At 44.6% G+C, this 21,406-nt stretch overlaps 1 protein-coding gene and 1 long non-coding RNA gene across 4 annotated transcripts; one reads left to right on the top strand and one right to left on the bottom strand.

Annotated features, from left to right (window-relative positions):
* Positions 1 to 1,584: 1,584 nt before the first annotated feature.
* LOC149269509 (uncharacterized) lies at positions 1,585 to 2,426 on the top strand. Its single transcript, XR_016269716.1, has 2 exons — positions 1,585 to 2,056; positions 2,180 to 2,426. It is a non-coding gene; the product is annotated as an uncharacterized LOC149269509 (long non-coding RNA).
* Positions 2,427 to 8,898: 6,472 nt separating this feature from the next.
* On the bottom strand, positions 8,899 to 12,769 carry GNBP1 (Gram-negative bacteria binding protein 1). 3 transcript variants are annotated; one of them, XR_016269721.1, is made up of 5 exons: positions 12,200 to 12,769; positions 11,309 to 12,145; positions 10,925 to 11,241; positions 9,266 to 9,553; positions 9,009 to 9,145 (listed from the first exon to the last, which is right to left on the bottom strand). XR_016269721.1 is itself a non-coding variant. In XM_089466946.1 (4 exons), the coding sequence occupies exons 1-4, from the start codon at positions 12,342 to 12,344 to the stop codon at positions 8,948 to 8,950; spliced, it is 1,497 nt and encodes a 498-aa protein (XP_089323072.1). In that variant the 5' UTR covers positions 12,345 to 12,759; the 3' UTR covers positions 8,899 to 8,947. The 3 variants fall into 3 exon arrangements, 2 of the variants coding, with proteins under 2 accessions (XP_089323072.1, XP_089323073.1); XM_089466946.1 differs by lacking the exon at positions 9,266 to 9,553 and having other exon boundaries at positions 8,899 to 9,145; positions 12,200 to 12,759; XM_089466947.1 differs by lacking the exons at positions 9,009 to 9,145; positions 9,266 to 9,553 and adding an exon at positions 9,660 to 9,897 and having other exon boundaries at positions 12,200 to 12,765.
* Positions 12,770 to 21,406: the final 8,637 nt, after the last annotated feature.

Here is a 21,406-nt window from a genome sequence, read left to right as displayed (position 1 = left end):
TTCACTGACACAAGAAACAGAAATTCCAGCCTGGCAGGACGTTAGTCACTTTCTTAGCGAGCGTGCTCTTGCTCTCGAGGCTATGGAAGGTGACCGTTCTGCACCAACAGTTCTAATCTCAGTTCCGAGATTCGCGAACTCTGCCCCTGCCAAACTAGTCAACTCGCTCACAACGCAAGTGAATTTGTGTGATCTGTGTTCAAAACAGAACCATCCATCCGATTTTACCCTCGGTTTCCTTAGCTGTCTATCCATGAACGAGAGGCATACATCAAAGCAAAGAATCTTTGCCTGAACTGCTTTAAGAGTCACAAGTTACGAGAGTGTACCAGTACGCACAACTGTTTCAAGTGTAATGGTAGACATAACACCCTACTCCGTAGGGACAATACTCCTCGGACTGCTACTGCATCCGCTATAGTCCCAATTCGTAAGCAAGTTATGTCCAACGTCCAAACGTATCTGGCTGCCAACACGCAACGTATCCTCCTCGGCACGGTGGTGATCAACATATGCCATTCCGGAGCAATCTATCCTGCCCGTGCTTTGGTCGACTCAGGATCCGAAGCAACTTTCATTTCTGAGCGACTATTCCGCAAAATCAAGTAGTCCTTAAAATCCGCGCAGACTCAATTTTCCAGCTTGAATCAAGCAGTTACAGCTCATGTACAAAAGCTATGCAGCTTTGACATTGGTTCTCCTTCGAAGCCGAGACTACGAAATGAAGCTTCTGCTCTCGTCCTTCCAAAACTTCCCGGTAAACTCCATTCATCTCCAATTCCAAAAGTCTTGTTGAACCAGCTTCTGAATATTCAGCTAGCTGATCCCGAGTTCTACAAGAGTTCAGAAATTGATGTCCTTATAGGTGCAGATATCCTTCCGACTATTTTTCAGGGAGGCTACCATCCGAATATCTGTGGATCTCTTCTAGGTCTAGAGACTGTTTTCGGTTGGGTACTGACTGGCCACTTTCACGAACTTCACCGGAAATGGTTTCCTCCTTCACAACTCAAGTCTCCGTTCCGGGTGAGACGAAACTTCAGATTCCGACAACCTTGTCATCTCCTGTAACTCTTCCATCCCGAGTTCCCGACAACACCACTACAAAAGTGAGGGTCGGTTTCAATGAGAGCCTGAATGATAATTTTCATTCAGGCCCATCATTCCAACCCGATCCTCCTCCTCCTTGTGCTATCGAACTAACCTCCATGTTATGTTCTAACGAAAAAGGAATTCAACCTCCAACTCATTCGTTCTTCCAGATAAAGACGCCGTCATTAGAAAGCAGCAAGCCACGCGGTACTAATCCCTTCCAGTGCCACGTATGCCCAGGAGCCCACGGACTCCGAAACGGCCAGCGTTTTCTGGGCCGTTCAGAGGAGAAACGGATGCGTGCGGTACTTATACATTAGTACTGCACGAACTGCTTGGCTCACGAGCACTCCGGGCAATTCTGCCGTAACAAGGGACGTTGCAAAACGTGTGGCCAGGATCACCACACGCTCCTGCATCTCCAGGGACCAGCACGTCACTCCGCCTTGACACTGACGGCCTTTATACGCACAATCAAGAGGTCTCCAGCTTTATAATAAAAATCAAAAATAAGAGTTATGACTTGATTTTTATATAAAAATGGTTCTGTAATAATTATTTTTGATTTTTATCATAAAAATCAATTTTAACAAGTAAGAAATCTCTAGTCGAGACTGCTCGACTACGAGATCCCCTGAACCCTTGGAACAATAGATATTTCAATAATTTTTCGCGTCTTTCAGCTTACACAAGAAACACGCATACACACAGGCACGTACGCACACACAGGCACACATACACACAGGCACGTACGCACACACAGGCACACATACACACACATACACACACACATACACAAACACATACACACACAAGCACCCACGCATAAACACGCATGGGCTGCAGTGTGCGTTCAGGGTATAAAAATGGATGGTAACTTTAAGAAAGCAATCAGGCCATATGTATTTCCCTCTAAATTCATAGTAGTCACAATCCATTGAAAAGGGCCTGCTGAAAATAATAGGTACGCTCTATTTCTTCAGCCTGAAAAAAGTTTAAAATAAGAAAGGTTTTTGCGTAAAATTGCGAAATTATAGTTCCTTCTCTAAAAATAATATATATATCTTATTTTTTTTTTCCAATATAGTTTTACATCACTCTTGGCCTCTCAGTTGGCGGCTTCGGCGACTTTGTTGATAAATTGCGAACTTCCAGCTTTGAGAAGCCTTGGATCAACAAACACCCACAAGCGAAGCTTAATTTTTGGCAAAGCCAGGATCAATGGCTACCCACTTGGAAGCAACCGACCCTATTGGTCGATTATGTCCGCGTTTATGCAATATAATATATATATGTATTTCTACCTGAAATAAAGTTCTACCCATTATTATTAATTTATAATAATTAAATCTTGCATGTGGCTCAGAACCTATTGGAAATTCCCATAGGTGTTCCGACATATATGACTATTTATACCCTGAACCCATTGAAAATGGGAAATCAGGGTATAATGGTTTTGTTGAAATGTATGTAACAGGCACAAGGAGGCGTGGCAGACCCCACATATATTCTTGATCAGGGCGATGAGCTGAGTCGATTTGGCCCTGTCCGTCTATCTGTCCGTCCGTCCGTCCGACCGTATGTATGAACGCGTCGATCTCAGAAGTTATAAGAGCTAGAGACTTGAAATTCTTTTTCTAAATCCGTGTATATCACCATTAACCAGAGAACACATAGACCGGACAAGTAGTGTAAAGCGTTTTGCACACTTTTTTTCGGGAGTTATCTCCCAGACACTTCGTATTTGCTCGGCTCCTCACTTTTTGGGTTCGGGCTACGAAAAAATACGAAAGCACAATCATTTCGCTTCATGCGCTCGACCGAGATGGTCGACTGTTGAACAAAAGATCCCTCTGCGCTGAATGTTTCCCTTGCTATCTCTCTCTCACGATGCTCTCTGCTCTCTCAAATATGTATATGTATGTATGCATGTGAGCACAAGCAGCAGCTCACAAAAATTTCTTCGCAGCGAGAACTCAATCCTTCCCTTCTGTGTGAAGAGTATACCGAAATTTTCAAACCGTTTGCCATGCGTTTTCGTTATTATTTGTGGGAAGGGTATGAAAGCGTTGGTGCGCATAATGAAAATGTTTTCGCGACGAGCATGCACACACACACTTACACTGTGTGCGAAGCTCTTTCTGCCTATAGCAATTTTAAATCCCAGCATTTGCATTTGTCGATCTTGTGAAGTGCTTACATACATATGTGTGTATGTATGTATATGCATTTAATTGTAAGTACGCATGGGAGGCGCTGCTCACAATTATGGGATATAACTTGTAGAAGCACTTGTATGCCTGTGTGCCTTTACATGTGCGTGTGTGTATGCCAGGCAGATGAACATTGGCGTGTGCCTACCTCAACTTTTAATGGTGTGAACGGTTTTGGGTTTTAATTGAAAAGGCGCTTTTATTTAAATATCTGACTATCTAAAGCTGACTAAGTTATTTTACTTGCATACACCTGTATATGTATGTACATATATGAACGGGTGCTAGGGATCGAAAATCGCATCCCATTTTGCCAACTGAGTTTAATCAGGTATTACATTTCATTAAAAATGCCCTCTGATAGGCGAACCCACAATCATTGAAATGAAATCAAGTGCTTAAAGATAGGCGCCAGTCACTATACCACACACATACATATGTGTATGTGTATGAGTTACTCGTCGGCCACAGTGCCACAGAGTATTGGGAAGTGCACTTGTCACTTCTACAAGTGATATCCCATAATTGTGAGCAGCACATCCCATGCGTACACACAATCAAATGTATATACAGACATACATACATATGTATGTGAGCACTTCACAAGATCGAACAAATGCAAATGCTGAACTGTAAAATTGCAACAGGCGGCAAGAGCTTCGCACACAGGCATACAAATGCTCATACTACATGTAGCAAGGGAGAGTGTGTGTGTGCATGCCCGTCGCAAAATCATATTTTTATGAGCACCAACGATTTCAAACCCTTCTTAGAAATAATCATGAAAACGCTAACATTTGTATGAACGTGGCGAACGCTTTTCAAATTTCGGTATACCCTTCACTCATAAGGAACGAGCTAAGATCGTCGCGAACAATTTTCAATTTTTGTGCGCTGCTGCTATTCGAGAGACCATAGAGAGAGAGACCATAAAGAGAGGGAGAGAGTGAGTAAGGAAAAAAGAGCGCATAGCCGTGCTTCATTTGGTAATGCGTGCATTTCGTGGCAGCAGTCGCAGCACACTGATTTTGTCGTGCCTTAATTTCACTGCTTGAGCCTCAGAAGACCGAGCCGACCAAATACGAAGTTGTCCGATCTCTTCAGCGCATTTTTTCGGTGTTGAAAAAGTTTGTTCTACATGTCTAGTCTATGTGTTCTTTGGTTAGTGTCAGAATTCATTGTAGTTTAAATAAATAAAAAATAGATTTTTAGTCTTGTTATACCCTGAACCTATTTTGAATGGGAAATCAGGGTATAATGGTTCTGTTGAAATGTATATAACAGGCAGAAGGAGGCGTGGCAGACCCCACAAAGTATATATATTCTTGATCAGGGCGACGAGCTGAGTTGATTTGGCCCTGTCCGTCTGTCCGTATGTATGAACGCGTCGATTTCAGAAGATATAAGAGCTAGAGACTTCAATTTTTTTTTAAATGTCCGTAATTACAGCGCGCATATCAAGTTTATCATTAAAAATCGATAACTCATCCCGATCTTTTTTATCGATATAAAATTATATCTTCTACACCTTTATTGCTAGAGTCTCCAAATTTTTAATTTATGCTTACATGCAATTTATACAATTTCGGTTTTTGTTAAAATTTACCCCCCCACCTTTAAATTCACCCCTCACCCTCACTTTTGTAAAAAGCGTATTTCATATACTAGAGATGTGTGCTTTGGCAATAACATGCATATCCATGTTATAATCATAATCTGAAAGTTTCATGAAGATCGTACGTCCACAAAAAAGTTATTAAGCAATTAAGTTCTCATAGTAAGCGCTCACTGCCGCCCATGCGTGTTTATGGTTGTGTGTGTATATGTATGTAAATGTTTGTGTATGTGTGTGTGTGTGTGTGTATGTGTGTGTATGTATGCCTGTGTGTGCGTGCGTGCGTGCGTATGTGTGTGTGTGTCTGTGTGTGTATGCGTTTGTGTGTGTATGCGTGTGTGTGTGTGTATGTGTGTCTGTATGCATGTGTGTGTATGTATGCCTGTGTGTGCGTACGTGCGTGTGTGTGTGCGTGTTTCTTGTGTAAGCTGAAAGACGCGAAAAATGATTGAAATATCTATTGCTCCAAGGGTTCAGGGGATCTCGTAGTCGAGCAGTCTCGACTAGAGCTTTCTTACTTGTTTTCTTGTATTGTTAAAAGTAACTAAATTGTTTAATTATTCTAATTAAATTTATTAAATTTTCTCCATTTTTCGTTTATTTGCTTAACAAAACAATTTCTTTTTCAATTTGCTCTACGTTCTGTTGACAATTTCCTTGTTCTTGTCAACTGCATTACTCTGTTCTTTGACTGACCTTCTGCCTCTGTATCAGATCGTTCGGGTCGAGCGCAACTTAGCGTACCAACTTCGCGTTTGATCAAACGCGGCGCCTCTGCATCACTCGTTCCGTCCGGGAAACCGCAGACAACCAGCACTGTCAAGCGTAGTCCGCTACCAAAAATGTCACTATCCGATTTCATGGAGGCCAAATTCGACAACTGCTACACTGTGTGTGAGCGGTGTACGACGCACCCGCATCGAGTACTCCGCCCGCTCCTATGTCCGCTACTTTCGCCTCGTCTGGAGGCTGTCGCCTTCTACCCGTTGGTACGGAAGTGTTCCACGGCGACTACTTGCGCTGGCCAACATTCCGCGACCTTTTTACTGCGATTTATATTCAGAATCCACGCTTGACTCCGGTGAAAAAGTTATTTCACCTTAATTCAAAGACAGCAGGCGATGCAAATGCCTTAGTCGCAGAGTATCCTCTCACAAACGACGGCTTTGCATCGGCTTGGGGCTCCTTGTGTGATCGGTTCGAGAATAAGCGGCTGTTAGTCAACAGCCAGCTTAAAATCCTGCTCAACCTCTCCAAAGTCACCAAGGAATCAGGCTCAGCTCTCAGAGTGTGGCATGGCACCAAGCATAGATGCGTCACTGCAATCGAGCATGCTCAAATCTCAACGGAGAATTGGGACTGTATTCTTGTGTTCCTGTGCACATCCAAATTGCCAGATCACACTCGATCTCTCTGAGAGCATTCACTGACACAAGAAACAGAAATTCCAGCCTGGCAGGACGTTAGTCACTTTCTTAGCGAGCGTGCTCTTGCTCTCGAGGCTATGGAAGGTGACCGTTCTGCACCAACAGTTCTAATCTCAGTTCCGAGATTCGCGAACTCTGCCCCTGCCAAACTAGTCAACTCGCTCACAACGCAAGTGAATTTGTGTGATCTGTGTTCAAAACAGAACCATCCATCCGATTTTACCCTCGGTTTCCTTAGCTGTCTATCCATGAACGAGAGGCATACATCAAAGCAAAGAATCTTTGCCTGAACTGCTTTAAGAGTCACAAGTTACGAGAGTGTACCAGTACGCACAACTGTTTCAAGTGTAATGGTAGACATAACACCCTACTCCGTAGGGACAATACTCCTCGGACTGCTACTGCATCCGCTATAGTCCCAATTCGTAAGCAAGTTATGTCCAACGTCCAAACGTATCTGGCTGCCAACACGCAACGTATCCTCCTCGGCACGGTGGTGATCAACATATGCCATTCCGGAGCAATCTATCCTGCCCGTGCTTTGGTCGACTCAGGATCCGAAGCAACTTTCATTTCTGAGCGACTATTCCGCAAAATCAAGTAGTCCTTAAAATCCGCGCAGACTCAATTTTCCAGCTTGAATCAAGCAGTTACAGCTCATGTACAAAAGCTATGCAGCTTTGACATTGGTTCTCCTTCGAAGCCGAGACTACGAAATGAAGCTTCTGCTCTCGTCCTTCCAAAACTTCCCGGTAAACTCCATTCATCTCCAATTCCAAAAGTCTTGTTGAACCAGCTTCTGAATATTCAGCTAGCTGATCCCGAGTTCTACAAGAGTTCAGAAATTGATGTCCTTATAGGTGCAGATATCCTTCCGACTATTTTTCAGGGAGGCTACCATCCGAATATCTGTGGATCTCTTCTAGGTCTAGAGACTGTTTTCGGTTGGGTACTGACTGGCCACTTTCACGAACTTCACCGGAAATGGTTTCCTCCTTCACAACTCAAGTCTCCGTTCCGGGTGAGACGAAACTTCAGATTCCGATAACCTTGTCATCTCCTGTAACTCTTCCATCCCGAGTTCCCGACAACACCACTACAAAAGTGAGGGTCGGTTTCAATGAGAGCCTGAATGATAATTTTCATTCAGGCCCATCATTCCAACCCGATCCTCCTCCTCCTTGTGCTATCGAACTAACCTCCATGTTATGTTCTAACGAAAAAGGAATTCAACCTCCAACTCATTCGTTCTTCCAGATAAAGACGCCGTCATTAGAAAGCAGCAAGCCACGCGGTACTAATCCCTTCCAGTGCCACGTATGCCCAGGAGCCCACGGACTCCGAAACGGCCAGCGTTTTCTGGGCCGTTCAGAGGAGAAACGGATGCGTGCGGTACTTATACATTAGTACTGCACGAACTGCTTGGCTCACGAGCACTCCGGGCAATTCTGCCGTAACAAGGGACGTTGCAAAACGTGTGGCCAGGATCACCACACGCTCCTGCATCTCCAGGGACCAGCACGTCACTCCGCCTCGACACTGACGGCCTTTATACGCACAATCAAGAGGTCTCCAGCTTTATAATAAAAATCAAAAATAAGAGTTATGACTTGATTTTTATATAAAAACGGTTCTGTAATAATTATTTTTGATTTTTATCATAAAAATCAATTTTAACAAGTAAGAAATCTCTAGTCGAGACTGCTCGACTACGAGATCCCCTGAACCCTTGGAGCAATAGATATTTCAATAATTTTTCGCGTCTTTCAGCTTACACAAGAAACACGCATACACACAGGCACGTACGCACACACAGGCACACATACACACAGGCACGTACGCACACACAGGCACACATACACACACACAAGCACCCAGGCTGCAGTGTGCGCTTACTATGAGAAATTAATTGTTTAATAACTTTTTTTATCGACGTACGATCTTCATGAAACTTTCAGATTAAGATTATAACATGAATATGCATGTATTTGCTAAAGCACAAGCCTCTAGTATTTGAAATACGCTTTTTACAAAAGTGATGTTGAGGGGGTGAATTTAGTGGTGGGGGGTTAATTTTAACAAAAACCGAAATTGTATAAATTGCATGTAAGCATACATTAAAAATTTTGAGACTCTAGCAATAAAGGTGTAGAAGATATAATTTTATAACTGGTTTTCGATAAGGGTTTTTATCGATAAAAAAGATCGGGATGAGTTATCGATTTTTAATGATAAACTTGATATGCGCGCTGTAATTAGGGACATTTTAAAAAAAATTTGAAGTCTCTAGCTCTTATATCTTCTGAAATCGACGCGTTCATACATACGGACAGACGGACAGAGCCAAATCGACTCAGTTCGTCACCCTGATCAAGAATATATGTGGGGTCTGCCACGCCTCCTTGTGCCTGTTACATACATTTCAACAAAGCCATTTTACCCTGATTTCCCATTTTCAATGGGTTCAGGGTATAAATAGTCATATATGTCGGAACACCTATGGGAATTTCCAATAGGTTCTGACCCACATGCAAGATTTAATTATTATAAATTAATAATAATGGGTAGAACTTTATTTCAGGTAGAAATACATATATATATTATATTGCATAAACGCGGACATAATCGACCAATAGGGTCGGTTGCTTCCAAGTGGGTAGCCATTGATCCTGGCTTTGCCAAAAATTAAGCTTCGCTTGTGGGTGTTTGTTGATCCAAGGCTTCTCAAAGCTGGAAGTTCGCAATTTATCAACAAAGTCGCCGAAGCCGCCAACTGAGAGGCCAAGAGTGATGTAAAACTATATTTGAAAAAAATAAGATATATATATTATTTTTAGAGAAGGAACTATAATTTCGCAATTTTACGCAAAAACCTTTCTTATTTTAAACTTTTTTCAGGCTGAAGAAATAGAGCGTACCTATTATTTTAAGCAGGCCCTTTTCAATGGATTGTGACTACTATGAATTTAGGGGGAAATACATATTGTCAGATTGCTTTCTTAAAGTTACCATCCATTTTTATACCCTACGCCCATTGCAAATGGGAAATCAGGGTATAATGGTTTTGTTGAAATGTATGTAACAGGCAGAAGGAGGCGTGGCAGACCCCACATATATTCTTGATCAAGGCGACGAGCTGAGTCGATTTGGCCCTGTCCGTCTGTCTGTCCGTCCGTCCGTCCCTCAGAAGATATAAGAGCTAGAGACTTGAAATGAAAAATGTAGACTCATTGGTATTTTATATAATTTCGATTTTTGTTGTAATTTACCCCCACCTCTATATCCACCCCCTCACTCTCATCTTTGTAAAAGGCGTATTTCAAGTACTAGAGACGTGTGCTTTGGAATGTACATACATTTTCACCATATAATTACGCTCTGAAAGTTTAATTAAGATTGTACGTCTAGAAATTAAATTATTCAACAAATAAATAATGTTGCTCACCTTGCTGCGCAGCCGAAGCGCAGTCGCTGCTTACTGCGCAGTTAGCAGAGCGCGTTCTAATACGTGCGTGTGTATGTATGTGTGCCGAAAAGAAGTGCAGAGTGACTAGAATATCAGATTGGAGGGTTCAGGGTATCTCCTAGTCGAGCAGTCTCGACTAGAGTCTTCTTACTTTTTTTTTTTTTTTTTTTTTTCAAAAATATCAAAAATTAATTAGTTATAACAGAATCTTCAAAATTCTTCTGGTGTACTTATTAGTGTGCGCTTACTATGAGAACTCAATTGTTTAATAACTTTTTTTGTGGACATACGATCTTCATGAAACATGAAACTTCAGAATTTGATTATAATATGGATATGCATGTATATGCCAAAGCACAAGTCTCTAGTATTTGAAATACGCTTTTTACAAAAGTGAGGGTGAGGGGGTGAATTTAGGGGTGGGGGGTAAATTTTAACAAAAACCGGAATTGCATAAATTGCATATAAGCATACGTTTGGAGACTCTAGCAATAAAGGTGTAGAAGATATAATTTTATAACTGGTTTTCGATAAGGGTTTTTATCGATAAAAAAAGATCTGGATGAGTTATCGATTTTTAATGATAAACTCGATATCCGCACTGTAATTACGGACATTTTAAAACAAATTTGAAGTCTCTAGCTCTTATATCTTCGGAAATCGACGCGTTCAAACATACGGACAGACAGACGGACAGGGCCAAATCAACTCAGCTCGTCGCCCTGATCAAGAATATATATACTTTGTGGGGTCTGCCACGCCTCCTTCTCCCTGTTACGTACATTTCAACAAAACCATTATACCCTGATTTTCCATTGAAAATGGGTTCAGGGTATAAAAATGTGTATATTAATGCGTATAATACAATCACTAGTAGCCAGCTGAAACATTCTTCCATTTTGCTTAGATCAAAATGCAAAATTTCGGTTATAGCCTTATCTTTACTGAATTTTTTTGCAGAATGCTTGATTATTTTTGTATGTTTCCATAGCTCCTAAAATGTACATATGTAGATCAAGTTGTTGTATGCATTACTTTTGCAATTCACAATTGATAAGATCCTCCAATTTGTCGCTTTAGTTTCTTAATTAAATTCATATATGGTACTTGCCATTCGATCAAAGGGTGCCATGGGCCCCCCCCGACGCCAGCTTGGATTTAGGTTAGATTCTGCAAAGCCAGTTAAAATTTCACCGTACTCTTGGCCATCAATTAAAAATCGCAAGCTTTGACTGCTCCATAAAAGGCTGTAAAGGTGAAAGTTGTCGCCAAAATGTTCGCTACGTCGCTGTTGGACCATAAAATCTTCGCGTTGTGAAGCTTCAGTTGAGAGTACAGCTCCGGCGAAAACGGTTCGACCATCGATGAGTTTTCCAAGGGGGAGGCGTAAGTGTTGATTTCCACGTATCATTGCCACACGCAGCTGACCTATCATAAAGTTGGTAAAACTAAACATTAATCATATTCAAACAGTATATAAATATTATCAGGTCACCAGATTCATAGCCAGTTTGACCATATGCCTCCACGAGCGGCTGTAGCAGCAATAATGGCACCAACCAATCGCCCTTCGGGAACTTTGCCCGTATTTCGATACGACCGTATTTAAAAGCAAAAGATTCCTTAGTGCTCAGCCGGGGAGCCACCACTGGGGGCATAATGAGTGGTCCACTAGTTAGCAGCACGCATTCCTTTTGCTTATTGTGTGTGCCGGTGCACCTATCTGATAAATCTAACTGAGCGTTGGTGATCTGCAAGTCCGGTCGATAACTGGACCACAGTTTGGGCTCGATGATAAGCTGGCCGTCAAGAACACGTGCCTTTCCATCATACAGCACAAATTCAGCATCGGTACTGTCAAGTGGAACCCGCACATCATGAAGCCAACGGCTCTCGTTTAATTGGTCGAACTCCTCCTCGAATATCAATTGACCTTTACAAAGTGGGTGGTTTGGGGAAGGTGACATTACCGTTTCGCTTTGCAAGTGTAACGTACAAGACGTTGACGGCGATTCTCTGTTAACTCCAATGTCCTTTCCTGTAGTATCTTTTTGCAGATTAGGGTTCTTCAAACAGTCTGCAGGCAAATGAGCGCCATGCAGTTGACTAACCTGAAACGTCTGACTCTGATCACGGAATATGGCGTTTCCATGTTGTACGCTAGTCCATATATAAAGCGTATCATTTGCCCTTAAAGGAACTCGCTCAAAATCATATTGCCAACGTGCATCTTGTGGCTCTCTAACTTGGCCGGTAAACTCGCCTTCCTCAAACCCCGTAAAATTTCGATTACGATTCACATTGAATGCCACGCTTTTTATGTCATGATCATCTTCAAAAATAATTTTGTTGATAAACTTTAGGTTTGTGGGAGCAATCTACTCACCTGGTATGGACACACGAAAGCCAATTACCAAGGGATCCACTTTAACAGCAGGCACCTTATAAGAGCATATGCCAACAATCGAGCTATAAAGCACAACCAGCAGCACCAGTAGCTTATTTGTAAGTAATCTTTTATATGATAACATTATTTGCAGCCCGTTCCCTCTTACGCTGTATCACTAACCCCAGAACACATAGAACGTACAAGTAGTGTAAAGCGTTTTGCACACTTTTTTTCGAGCATTAGTTCCCAGACCACTTCGTATTTGCTCGGCTCCTCACTTTTAGGGTCGGGCTACAAAAATATGGGAACACAAAATCATTTCTCTTCATGCGCTCGGCAGAGATGGTCGACTGTTGAACAAAAGGTCCCTCTACGCTGCCCTTGCTCTCTCTGTCTCTCAAGATGCTCTCTGCTCCAGGGCTGCCAGCTTAGCAATTTAGTGCTAGATCTACCCACTTTTTAAAAAATTTGCAACTTTTTTTTTTAATGCTACTAGCCTCAAATCTAGCAATTTTAAGTATTGTTTTAGCCATTTTATTATAAAAATAGCAATTTTTATAGTTTGGCTCAGGGTTCAATTTGTTTACCTTTTTGCCGACTTCAAAATTCCGATTATTGGTGGTTCGGAACTTGTATTTGACTCAGTGGTTCGATTACATATACAACGATTACTCTTTACCACGATTGAGTGATAATAGGTTATGCAAAGCGAACAGCTGATTTGACAGCGTGACGTCATTATTTCAGAAAATGGTGGGCGCGCGTTTGAATTTGTATGAAAATCTAGCAACTTTGACACTGTTATTTGTCTTTAAACTAGTAGACTAAATAAAATGAGCTGGGCCGCTAATCACATGTTCTATAAAGATTCACGAATCGGAAAATATAAAGGTTTTTGCTAATTTTTATACCCTAACCCGTTTTCTAAGCAATTATTGATCATGCAATCTCTTGACCCCTTTTACTTTTGCATATAATGGATTTAACCTTACTATCTAAGGCTTGAATTTGTAAAACTAAAGAGTTACTACTAAGTATCATGCATTTCCCATTAATCCGCATCATTATATGTACTAATTTCATTCTTTATATTACAAATCCGATGGCCATAGATGATACGCCGCATTGTTAGCTTCTGTCTAGGTTTTAAGCTTATGTGTTTCTTATGTTTCAATACTCATAATCATACAAGTTTTCGACTTGACAATTAATACACAAATTTTATTTAATTCCACTGGATGCTTCTGACATGACAGCAGGTGTGAGCAGCACCTTTATTGATGCAGCTTCAGAGTGTACTATATTTGAATGTATAGTTAAATTGGCATAAATAAACAATACTGATAGCAAGAATCCAGTTAACTATGTCCGTCAACAATTCCTGCTGACTTATTGGCCATTTTGGCCATATCATTGCTGCATTCAAGAGGCTTTCCACTTCATTCCATTGTATACTTAATTTCTTCATTTTATGGTAATAAAGTTAATGATTGGCCATTTTTAAGTTATTGAAATTTTAAGCTATTGAAATTTCCTTATATATACTTCATTTTGGTTGTTTTCGACCACTTAGCCGATCTGTGCTGAAGTGCCGCCAAGCTTCAGCCTGGACAACATAGGAAAATCTGATAATGTGACGTCACAAGAGTGCTGTTAGTTAACATTAAAAGTAATGGGACTGCTCTTTGCGCAACCTACTGTGTCTTTTAACAGTGGATATGCTGTAAGGCGGCTCGATGAGCCACCTCACATAAGTCGTTTTCAAATGCCCGCGCAAGTCGCAGCGATCGGCAATGCAACCATGGTTTCGACTTTCGCGGCGAAAAGTTCAAAGGGCCCGAAGCTGTGGTGACTTGCATTGCCGACGCCGAAGCGGAGCGCGCGGCCGAGGTGTGGAGGTGGCTGGAGAGCGATAGAAGTTTTAATTAGTGAGTGACAGCGAGACTGAAAGTGAGTGAGCGACAGCGAGACTGAAGGCTAGTGGGTGAGCGCGACCATAGTTAATAGCGAGATTAAGAAATTAAGAGAGTTGTGAAATAAAGAGATTGTAAAGAAGTGAATCTGTGTGTTTTATTTCTATCAGGCAACTAATAACTAACTAATGGTGCTAGTAGATCCCATTTCCCCCCTTCCCTCCTCGTTGCATATTTCGTCATTTGGCCGAGGCGCATCCCGGCATTGAGTAGTTAAAGTAGAGAACGCGGCTATGCCCGTTCGCTGAGAGGCCAAACCCTCAGCATTGCCCCGTTGTTCCCTATGCCCCCCCCTCTCCGAATTCCGGTCACAGCGAATCACAAATTTTCTTGTGGTGTCCACGCTGGGTAAACTGACGCTGCCCCAGCTGGAAAATTGGATCCTTACAAGTGGCGCCCGAGCAGGGACCTGACTGAGGAGAGTGTGGCAAGCTAGCGGCGTAAAGACCCGCAAACTTGCCCGAATATAGGGAGCTGGACGGCAGAAGCGTTCGCATAGAAAAAAGTGCGTGGAAGCGCGTAGTCGAGCATACCAACAGGTACCCGATCGACGCAACGAGAGAGCAAAGAACATAGCAGTAGTGGTGGCGAACAACGGTGTAAGCGTAACGGCGTTGCAGTGCAGCGCGCCGAAAACGTTGTGCGAAAGTGAGAGCAAGAAAGTGAAGGCTTGTGCGTATGTATGCATATACGCGGATAGGATACGCGTATATATATATACGCGTGAGTGTATATATGTATATACATGCACATATAAGTACATATACATATATATATATATAACAATTAGTGTATAAAAAGAGAGCAAGGAAGTGGAGCAAGAAAGCGGAGGTTTGTGTGTATGTGTGCATATAAACGGATATGCGCATATACATATACGCGTAGGTGTATATATATATATATACATGTACGCATATGCATATATATGTATATATACAGATATGACAATTAATGTAAAAGGGAAAAAAAAAATTTTACAAATGTTAATTAAGTGTGCGGCCTCGTGAGCGGATATACCCCACGGCTCAACACGACAGGATAGATTAGCGGTCACTGGGCCATAAAAACGGAGCGCACAGTGGGCCAAGGGCGAAATAAAATAGAATGAAATAAAAAAAAAATAAAATAAAATAAAAATAAAAAAAAGGGGGAAAAAAAATAAATAAAATAAAATAAATTAAAATACAATAAAATAAAATATAATAAAATAAAATAAAATAAAATAGTCATTATAATAAAACAAAAAAAAAAAATATACTCGTGAGCGGATATACCCCACGGTTCAACACGACAGGGTAGATTAGCGGTCACTGGGCCATAAAAACGGAGCGCACAGTGGGCCAAAGGCGAAATAAAATAGAATGAAATACAAAAAATAAAAAATAAAAAATAAAAAATAAATAAAATAAAATAAAATAAAATAAATTAAAATACAATAAAATAAAATGTAATAAAATAAAATAAAATAAAACAGTAATTATAATAATAAAAAAAATATATACATATATACATTGAGGGAATTTGGTTTATTTTATTCTTGGTGCGCGCGGACTCGTGAGCGGATATACCCCACGGTTCATAAAAGTGGAGCGCACAGTGGGCCGAAGGGGAGATAAAATAGAATAAAATAAAACAAAATGAAATAAAACAAAATAAAATAAGATAAAATAAAATTAAATTAAATTAAAATAAAATAAAATTTAACTTAATTAAGATAAAATAAAACCAAATTGAATTAAATTTAAAAAAATTTTTTTTTTTAAATCAAATTAAACTAAATTAAATTAAATTAAATTAAAATAAAATAAAATAAAAACGATATAAGAAGAGAAGAGAAGAGAAGAGAAATAAAATTAAAATTAAATTAAATTAAATTAAATTAAAATAAAATTAAATTAAATTTAATTAAAATAAAATTAAACTAAATTGAATTAAAATTAAATCAAATTAAACTGAATTAAATTAAATTAAATTAAAATAAAATAAAATAAAATAAAAATGATATAAGAAGAGAAGAGAAGAGATAAGCAGAGAAAAGAAAAGAAAAAAGTACAACTCAGATAAAGATGGAAGGAGGCGAAGGCCAAAGCTCGGGGTCAGCGTGCGTTGGGTGTACTACCGCAATAAAGAAGAGTTGGTGGCAATAACCCGAGAGCTCGGACTGGAATGCGACGGTCGGGTGGACGACCTACGAAAGAGGTTGTCGGCATACATACAAAATGGTAAACACTCGGCGGGGATGAGGATGCGCCTGGGCGAGATAGAGGCCCGTTTCCCTAAAGGGACAGATACACTTCCAGGACCGGCAGCGGAAAGTATGGGGGGACGCGCCTATCAGAAGTCGGAACCTGACCTCCGTAAATTGCAAGAGCCAGAATCGGCCCCGATGGCAAACTTGAGGCTAAAAGTACCTGGCGTCGACGAGGCGAGAGCGGCGCCACCTACGCCAAGAACCCCTTTACGCAACCCCATGCCCTCATCACCACCGGAGAGACACACACCTTGGTGCGTGGCTGAACAGGTGAGGAAGTGGGGCATGAGGTATGACGGCCAGGCGAACCCGTTAGGATTCGTAGAGGTGGTAGAAGAGCGGGCCATAACGTATGGCATAGAGCTGGACCGGATGCCGAGAGCGATGAGCGAGATATTCAGCGACAAGGCGGCGAAGTGGCTTTTAACAAGCGGGCTGAGAGACGCAACCTGGACCGAGTTCAAAAGAGAGTTTCTGGACTTCTTCCTGCCGCCGCAATACTTCGAGCGCCTGGAGGACCAGATCCGGGCGCGTCATCAGCAACAGGGAGAAAGCTTCAAGGATTTCCTCCTCGAGCTCAGGTTGCTGATACGTCAGGCCAGATACAGCGCGGCCCAAGAACTACACAGGGTGTACGAGAATGCCGCGCCTGAGTATCGGTTGTACGTAAGACGCCACGACTTCACAACGTTGACGCAACTAACCCAGATGGCGACGGAGTACGAAAATGTCCAGGGCCAAAAAAGGATTTGGGAGAGGAAATCCGTGGCGAGCCATTCGAGGGCGCCGTGGGCGATGCCGACGGACAGTCGGCCTGGAAATCCGTTCCGCGTGCAAACGTCGGAGCCGCGAAACGAACAGCAAGGCGCAGGTCATACCGCGGCGACAGCAACGGCACCAGCGGAGGCAGTGCATCGCATGGTGGCCCAGGATGCCGGTTTCGATTTCGATCCGCGACGAGTTTGCTATCGATGTGCGCAGGTGGGACATTTCGCAAGAGAATGTCGCGGCGCGCAGGTACTGCTTTGCCGACGATGCGGCAGAAAGGGGATGACTACACAAGAGTGTTGTCTTCGGACGGAAGCGGGAAACGGATAGGGGCGCCGTCCTATGAAGCGGGGTGGCGCCGACCCGAGATGGAGCCCCACCCGTTCGCGTACCTGGACGATATAGTGGTGATCGGAGCCTCGAAGGAAGAACATACGGCCAATTTGAGGGAGGTCTTCCGGCGACTAAGAGCGGCTAACCTCAAGGTTAATAGGAAAAAATGCAGCTTTTTCCGAGAAAAGTTGGCGTATCTAGGCCACGTCATTAGTGGGGAAGGAATCTGTACCGACCCCGCGAAAGTCGAAGCAATTCGAGAATTCCCAACGCCGAAGAACCTGAAAGAGTTACGACAATGCCTGGGAACGGCCTCTTGGTACAGGCGATTTGTACCGAGCTTCGCTTCATTGGTCCAACCAATGACCAAGCTGCTCAAGAAAGGGCAGAAATGGGTCTGGACCGAGGAGCAGGAAGATGCGCTGCAGAAGTTGAAAGAGAGCCTGACGACAGCACCAGTCGTGGCATGCCCCGACTTCTCAGAAAAATTTGTGCTGCAAACCGACGCCAGCGACTGTGGGCTGGGCGCGGTGCTAACTCAGGAAATCGAGGGTTGAGAACGAGTCATAGCCTACGCCAGCCGAAGACTGACGAAAACGGATGCGAACTATTCGGCCACGGAGAAAGAGTGCCTCGCGATCGTTTGGGCAATCAGGAAGATGCGTTGCTATCTGGAAGGTTACAGGTTCGACGTGGTAACAGACCACCTGGCGTTGAAATGGCTGAACTCGATAGAGAGCTCCACGGGCAGGATCGCCCGATGGGCGTTGGAACTACAGCAATTCCAGTTCGACGTTCGTTATCGCCGGGGAAGCCTAAACGTGGTGGCCGATGCATTGTCTCGCCAACCCTTGGAGAGCTGCCAACAAGCGGTGGAGGCTTACTACCCTTACAAGTGGGTAGCAAGGATGCGTGAGAACATCGCTAGCAACCCCGAGAAGTTTAGAGACTACGTGGAGGAGAATGGACACTTGTACCGCAACCTGGGGCATCGGACGGACGACGAGGATTACATCCCCTGGAAGCTATGCGTCCCGGAATGCCAAAGGAACCGGGTACTCCAGGAGTGCCACGACGCCCCCACGGCGGGACACCAAGGTGTGAGGAAAACGGCGACAAGATTAGCACAGCGATACCATTGGCCAGGTATGTCCCGAGATGCCGCTCGTTACGTGAAGCGCTGCGAGACGTGGCAGAAATTCAAGGGCGTACAACAGAAGCCGGCCGGACAGATGCTGACCAGGCAGGTAGCGGAGCCGATGGCAGTCCTGTGCGCGGATTTCGTGAGACCTTTGCCTCGATCCAAGCGTGGGAACACAATGCTGTTGGTGTTCCACGACGCTTTCGCCAAGTGGGTGGAGCTGGTGCCGTTGAGGAAGGCTACTACCGCGCATCTGCAGTTGGCGTTCCGGGAACGGATACTCAGCAGATTTGGAGTACCCAGGACATTCGTCTGCGACAACGGCGTTCAATTTACGAGCAGGAGCTTCAAGGCGTTCATGGAGTCCCTGGGGGTGACACTCCAACATACAGCGCCGTACTCGCCACAGGAGAATCCGACGGAGAGGGCTAATCGTACGATAAAAACGATGATAGCACAATACGTCCAGGGTCATCAGAGCTCATGGGATGAGTTACTGCCGGAAATAACGCTGGCTGTCAATACCAGCGTGTCGGACTCTACGGGGTTCAGCCCGGCGTTTCTGATGTTAGGGCGAGAGCCACGCCTGCCGGCTGCACTGTACGACGAAGTTACACCCGGATCGGCGACGGAGGGGCTTCACCCAGACGCCAAAAGAGACAGGATGAGGGAAGTGTTCGCGATCGCCCGCAATAACCTGCAGAGTGCCTCGAGCGATCAAAGCCGCTACTATAACCTGCGTAGACGCGAATGGAGGCCGTCCTGTTAAGGCAGCACTGGCACCGAAGTATGACGGCCCGTTCCGGATCGTTAGCTTTGTCTCTCCCAACATCGTGCGCCTCGCCAGGCGCGGCGAACGCAAAAGAAGGGTAGCTAACATCTCCCAGCTCAAGTCTTTCCATCACGACGGCGACGAGAGCGAGGAAGAGCGGGACGAAGGCCGAGGGACCATCCCTGAACACTGACGGCAACACACCTCAGTCACACCCTTCCCCACCTCAAACCTGTTACCCAACCCCCCTCCATAGTATCTCGTAAAAGTTGATTTACTAACTAGTAGTTTGGGAGGCAGTATCCTAGAAGTGGATCATTTATGCTTGAGTTTTCAGATATAACGACGATGGAGAACGAGACTATCGTAATCAGCAGTGAGGACGAGAGGGAGGAAGAAGAGGCGGCTCGCGTGGAAGATGTCAGCGACGCTGACACCGAGCCATTCCCGGGCACAGGGTACCAAAGACGAGGCGACCCGAGGATGGGCCGGGATTATTACAAGCCTCGTGAGGAGCGACCACCACCAAAATTTAAACAGACGGTCCATCGATCCTCAATCAACATCGCCGAGAGGCTCGATGGGTGCGTGATGTTAATGAAGGTAGAGTTCACCACCATCTACGTGCAGATACCCCAGTCCCGAGGGGCGCAGCCATACGTGGAGGAGCCACAAACCCCCTCGACGCCGCCAGAGATGCCAGTGCCGAAGGAATGCGCCGCCCTCCAGTCGCCGGACGAGGAAGAGGAGACGCGAGAGGTCCAGTCGCCGGACGAAGAAGAGGAGACGCGAGAGGTCCAGTCGCCGGACGAAAAAGAGGAGACGCGAGAGATCCAGTCGCCGGACGAAGAAGAGGAGACGCGAGAGGTCCAGTCGCCGGAGGGAGAAAGGAGACAGTGGGGAGCGGAGTCCTCTGAAGACCAATCCCCGTCGCGGGGACACGGTGACGGCCGGGAGCGCAGTCCTTTCGCCGCACCACTCGACCCGGAGACTGCGGCGCGGGACGAAGGGCGACGGTCCCCATCATGGTGGACGCGGCGAGGCGAGAGGAGGAAGGCGCGAGCCGCACCTCTCGAATCGGAATCCAGCGACGAGGAGAGCGAATCGAGCCCCCCACTCCGACGCCGTTGCTGGCGGAGTCCGTCGAAGAGCCCGGCCAGAAAGATCCCGAGGGTCGATTTGGCGGGTGTGGCGGCGAGGTTGCGCCAAACGGGAGGGAATCACAAAACAACCCCCTTTGAGCCAGATCAGGGTATCCCTGAAGAAGGAGAACGAGCCCGGAGCCCGGAACAAGGCAGACACGAGCCACAAGCAGAGCCGTGCGTGGTGCCAGAGCTGGAGGAGGATGAGGCCAGACTGCTGGCCGACATGGCCGACATTCTGGATGGGTGGGAGCCGAACTTGTTCGAAATCCTCATGGGGGAGGGCTCCATCCCTTTCAAGCCAACACCGACCATCCCAGACGGCTGGCGGATCCGTCCAACAGGCGCGACGCTAGACGAACACACAATCCAGGTGGTGCAACGGAAGTTGCAGAGGCGAAGGCTACCGCGTAGGATTACACGTTTCCGCATCTGGATCGAAGGGAGCGCAATAAACGTGACGGTCGCACCTTCGGGAAGCGTGACCATCGCTCTACAAAGTAAGGGGGGGGGGGGGGGGGGGGGGGGGTGTAAGGCGGCTCGATGAGCCACCTCACATAAGTCGTTTTCAAATGCCCGCGCAAGTCGCAGCGATCGGCAATGCAACCATCGTTTCGACTTTCGCGGCGAAAAGTTCAAAGGGCCCGAAGCTGTGGTGAGTTGCATTGCCGACGCCGAAGCGGAGCGCGCGGCCGAGGTGTGGAGGCGGCTGGAGAGCGATAGAAGTTTTAATTAGTGAGTGACAGCGAGACTGAAAGTGACTGAAAGCAAAAAAGAAAACAGTGCTGTTTTTTTTCACAAAAAGTCAACTTTATTAATTTAAT

Source organism: Drosophila arizonae, chromosome 4 (assembly GCF_054131065.1).
Source record: "Drosophila arizonae isolate 15081-1271.41 chromosome 4, UAZ_ARI_1.0, whole genome shotgun sequence".
Lineage (NCBI taxonomy): Eukaryota > Metazoa > Arthropoda > Insecta > Diptera > Drosophilidae > Drosophila > Drosophila arizonae.
This window is presented reverse-complemented; position numbering and strand designations above follow the sequence as displayed.

Coding starts and splice junctions, on each gene's coding strand:
- GNBP1 (XM_089466946.1), bottom strand. CDS start 12,344: ATGTTATCATATAAAAGATTACTTACAAATAAGCTACTGGTGCTGCTG. Junction 12,146..12,199: donor CTTTCGTGTGTCCATACCAG/GTGAGTAGATTG, acceptor TTATTTTTGAAG/ATGATCATGACATAAAAAGC. Junction 11,242..11,308: donor TCAAACTGGCTATGAATCTG/GTGACCTGATAA, acceptor ACTTTATGATAG/GTCAGCTGCGTGTGGCAATG.